At 42.3% G+C, this 4,916-nt stretch overlaps 1 protein-coding gene across 1 annotated transcript; it reads right to left on the bottom strand.

Annotated features, from left to right (window-relative positions):
• Positions 1 to 205: 205 nt before the first annotated feature.
• On the bottom strand, positions 206 to 657 carry LOC119652222 (cytochrome c oxidase subunit 7A1, mitochondrial-like). The gene is made up of 2 exons (XM_038056170.1): positions 473 to 657; positions 206 to 417 (listed from the first exon to the last, which is right to left on the bottom strand). The coding sequence occupies exons 1-2, from the start codon at positions 515 to 517 to the stop codon at positions 274 to 276; spliced, it is 189 nt and encodes a 62-aa protein (XP_037912098.1). The 5' UTR covers positions 518 to 657; the 3' UTR covers positions 206 to 273.
• Positions 658 to 4,916: the final 4,259 nt, after the last annotated feature.

Below are 4,916 nucleotides of genomic sequence, written 5' to 3'. Positions count from 1 at the left end.
ATACTTCCTTGAAAGTTCATCTGTATTTATACTCCTTATGATGATAGATGAAAACTCAGTATTCTATCTTTCCATCCCTTAAAACTCCCAAATCCACCAAATTACCCTGTCCTCAAAAGCAATGTATCTTTTCTCCAGCCCGTCCAATTTCAACCCCATAAATTATGAGCTGTACCAAACAACAAATCACTTCATACACTAGGTCTGATTTTCAACGTTATTTATTCACATTAACCAACTATTCTGAAATATTCATGGCACTACGCGGTATCCTTATGCATTCTTCTTTTTGAATCCCATCGTATAAATCATATGCACAATACTGACTAAACCGATGCCGCACAAAACCATCGTCGTTCCAAATAATGCTCGGTCGAAAGGTCCTCCTTTTAGGAAAACAGGAAGATCATTTTTCGCCTGCAAAACCCATGAAATATAAACATTTTTCCTGTATCCTTGGAGTGTTACTTACTTGGAATTTCTGCATATTCTTCTCGAGACTCTCCGGTAGCGCCATTTTGCACCTTGTAATGTGTTCAGATGTGATGTAACTCTTTGAAAATTTCGCAGCACTGCGTTACCGCTCTCGGATGCAAATGAATACTTTATATTGCTGGGGATATGTTGGGGTTGTTTTATTGTTAGCAGCTACCAAAATTAGATCTTGAAGACACTTCAACGCGCAGAAATAGAAACAAGGTGGAGTGCACTATGCTTTGGGAAAGTGTTGCAGAGATTCATTAAAGTGCATCGTGATTGAGTAGCATCAGATACTTTGTAAGAACATGTTTTGATTGAAAGATACGAAACGATTTCAGATCCTCAGATAAAAGATACAATTTAAAATCAACAATTGCCTGAAGTTATTGGTTACTAAGTCATCAAGTTTGAGAGCCTGAAATTAAACGGACCCAGCATTTTCCACATAGTTGTCAGAGTGAATATTTAAGAGCATATCCTGGCAGATATCCTCTAAATTCAACTGGTCGCCTATCTCCCATTTTTCATATAAACTTCACAATCTACCCCAGTTTAAGATCAATAAAATGAGCTTTGACCTTTCTGTCTCAATTTTCCTTTGACATGTACCCTTCATTTCAAACTACTAACTTTTCACAGATTTTCCCTTATCCCGGAAATGGTACAATCAACTTAATTTACCATCCCTTTCGCTAAACGCACACATCCATAATACAATCTTTAAACCTTATAGAAAACTTTATCCGTACAATATTATCGACTTGATGATTTATTTCGCCCATAGAAATAAAGGAATGTCCAAAGGATGAAAAAAGGGACGCACCAGACACACTATCTCCCCGGAACCATCTTTCACCCTCCTATCAACACACTGACACACAGAAACAAAAAGACATAACCCAAAATGTCAACAAATATGTTTAGATTTACGGTTAAGGACGAGTCAGGCAACTGATTTTCCTTGTGGGCACGTATCTTTGGAAAATCGTGTAAACAGATCTTCTAAATTGACCCCAGGACCCAGAACAGTTGACTTTACCCTATTTCGGTCAGTGGTAGCTTTCAGTCCATTGGTAACGTTTATTTTTTTTTTTTTTTGTTGGGAGATTTATGAATACCAAGAGGTGCTGGTCAGGTCGCCGATGAATCTTTTGAATTACGTGACTTTTTCCAGTTCCCTCTTCATCACTTTCGGCAGGGAAAAGTCCACGAGTTCGTCCAAGGGCTGAAGTTTTGTTTTCCCTGCTCCATAGAGTCACATGATAAATAGCTTGGGCGGTGTATGTTTAGTATAAAATTTAGGAAGTTTATTATGAAGTCGAACAGACAAAGCCAATTCATTTTGAAGCTTCCTTGTTTTCTGGGAAAGTTTTCCTTTGGGAGAAAAGTTTCCAGCAGACGACCGACCGTTGTATGACTTAAGAATTGTTTTCAATATTTCAACGCTTCATTGTATTTTATGGAAACAATAATTTTCTTGTTAAATTCAAAGGAAACCACAAATGTGTTTTGCTAACACAGAAGGAAATTGGAAGGAGGCAACTTGGAGAGTTGGAAAAATTCCAATTGTTTGGTTAGGAACGGAATTTTATGGGAGATGCAAAGTTTATATGGAAAGTCCTCACGCATGGCCCCTCCGACTGAAATTGTTGGTTTTCACAATTAAATTTTCAAGCCCCTTAGTTCAGGATACGAGTATACAGGTCACTGTATGTACACACGCTGGGGCATGCAACATGGAATGGAAGCCCAAAAGTGTAGCTGCAGCATTGTCAAGCGGCCGCAGAACTTATCAGTAGTCGCATCAATAGCTTCAAGTCCTCATACAAGAAGCATTAATTGTTGCTGATACGTCGTATGCCAGTGGAAGTAACAGACCCTCCTCCTGCATAGTGGTCTCAAAAGACCTCCAAACAATCTTGGATAACAACGTATGTGGTGGTGACACCACAATGGGCAAACTAACCATAAAGAGGTAACAGGGAGAGGAGGAGATCCTTGATGCTCAGCCTACTTCCCCAATGATGCAGAAGAAGTTCTGAGTGGAACAGTGATCAGAGCTATCCAATGTGTTAAAATGAAAAGCCTGGGGGGGAGAGGGGGGTTATAGTAGAATGTAATGTCAACGCTCACCACGTACGCTGGAGGAGTTCTAACACCCACACAACAAGATCGAGACAATCACAGTATCTGGTAGGAACCGATCTGTAGAATCTCAATTTGGATAACCAACCCACTTTCTTCAACGTAGCCAGGCGAGAGGTCATCGACACCAGGGTAGCATCCCCTGACATTGCGGCTCTTGTCTGAGAGTATCAAATGATATCACGCTCTCGTATTACAGGCGCATTGATTTCATTATGGGCATGGATCCACCTTCAACCACTTTATTTCGAAATACACGGAAGACAGATTGGGCAACGTGGAATAGAGCTAACAGCTCAAGTTACAATCCCTGAAGGTTCCATCAAATGCATTGCTCAAATTGAGAAAACAACCCACAGAATCACACATACTATTCTGTTAAGGGGAAGTCGCACTGCATCCTTAAAGAACTATTGTGTCCATTTTACTGGCTATAGTGCACCTATTAACCACAGTATCTCAAGCAAGCCCATAACCGTTAGGAATTTTTGGTATATTCGGTACTTCCAAATCTTTCAATTTGCATCTGGTATTAAGTTTCTGCCTCGACCTACTTTGCACAAGTGTAGTCCTTTGTGCGCTTGGGCTCATATCCGTTCCATTCCTGGTAGCCCCGCCCATTATAGTTCTCTCTTCATTTTTTGATGCCATAGCCATGAACCCGTTCCCGATTCCACAGAAGGGTTCTGGCCCGTGTAAACGCGTCTCTGCCCCCTTCTTAGCCAGTTCATCCGCTGCCTCAATGGATTTTAACCCAACATAGCCAGAAACCCAGAGAATCCAGACATCATTGAACGAGCCGAGCATATTCAATCTCTCAAGATATTCCCTTTCCAGTTTAGAGTTCACCTGATTAGACCTAAGTGCCTTAGTCGGTGCCTGGCTGACAGTCAGAATAGAAATATTCTTGCCTCAGTAGTTCCTGTGGAGATTTAAGGAGGCACGTCTGTCTAGCGCGTATATTTCCGCCTGGAATATGCTAGTTTGCTTGCCCATTGGCTACAAGCACATTTTCCTTGGATCAATGACCCCAGCACCCGCTCCTTCTGCTGTGAGGGATCCGTCAGTGTACCAAGTAATCAGTTGTTGGTTTAAGCCGTATGTCCCAGCCGCACTCTCCCAGTTTGCCTTGTAACTCCAACGTGTTCCAAACTTGTTATGGAAGTGAAACCTCGTTGTCATTATTTCCATTCATTATCATCAACGGCGCAACAACCGGTATTCGGTCTAGGTCTGCCTTAATAAGGAACTCCAGACATCCCGCTTTTGCGCCGAGGTCCACCAATTCGATATTCCTAAAAGCTGTCTAACGTCCTAACCTACTCTATCGCTCCATCTCAGGTAGGGTCTGATTTATCTTCTTTTTCTGCCATAGACATGTTTACCGTTGGTATCAATAATTCGAGGTATCGCCTAGAAAGAATATCAATCTTCCTTCGATTTAGGCAGTTCTACACCTCACTGATACTTCCGGCCATCCTGAAGATTGCCCTCCTTGCCGACATCAATATGAGCAGAAAGACCTCCAACAAGTATTTCCGACATGCGTCTTCCAAAGTAATTTTTGGTCTAGTGAAATTCCCAAATATTCACCTCCATACCATGTAACCTTATGGTTCTCAGGTGATCAAGCCTGCGTTCTCTAGTGAATGATACTATCGTGGTTTTGGCTGGATTGATACCCAGTCCCACTTTCCAGCACCAGGCATTATTGGTATATACCCCAGGGCTATGATGCCCCTTACAGCCCCTATAAGAGACTCTGAGAAGATTTTTAGGCCTCTCTGAATTAGTGCTCTGAAGATGCCGTCTATTCCGGGTTATTTCAGTGGTTTAGAAGTTCCCACTGCCCACCTTACCCTAACTTCCGAGCATACCGGTTTTGCTAGTTTCCAGTTCTCCTTCCTTCTCTTTTTGTTCGTTGTTGGGGTGTCAGGCAGAATACTGTTAGCTTCCGCTATGAGATAGCACCCCGGGAAACGAATTCTTGAAAACAGCTAAACTCTATCCTCCTCATTCTCGGTAAATGTCCCATCTTCCTTCTTCAAACAGACAAAGGATATTGCCCCGTCTTTGGCTACAGTCTTGTGCTTGGTTGCTTCAGTGATCCGTACGATCCCTTCACAGAATTCCCTGAAACTATTCCGTTTTGCTTCCCTGATCGCGTTGTTATACGCAGTCATTGCATTTTTGTACCTCGGCCAGTCCCCGGTTTGTTTTGCCCGGTTGAAGAGTTTTCGTGCCTCTGTTCACATTCTGGGCAGGTTCCAGCTCCACCATGGTACATCCCT

This window comes from Hermetia illucens, chromosome 3 (assembly GCF_905115235.1).
Source record: "Hermetia illucens chromosome 3, iHerIll2.2.curated.20191125, whole genome shotgun sequence".
Taxonomy (NCBI): domain Eukaryota; kingdom Metazoa; phylum Arthropoda; class Insecta; order Diptera; family Stratiomyidae; genus Hermetia; species Hermetia illucens.
This window is presented reverse-complemented; position numbering and strand designations above follow the sequence as displayed.

Coding starts and splice junctions, on each gene's coding strand:
- LOC119652222 (XM_038056170.1), bottom strand. CDS start 517: ATGGCGCTACCGGAGAGTCTCGAGAAGAATATGCAGAAATTCCAA. Junction 418..472: donor AGAATATGCAGAAATTCCAA/GTAAGTAACACT, acceptor TGGGTTTTGCAG/GCGAAAAATGATCTTCCTGT.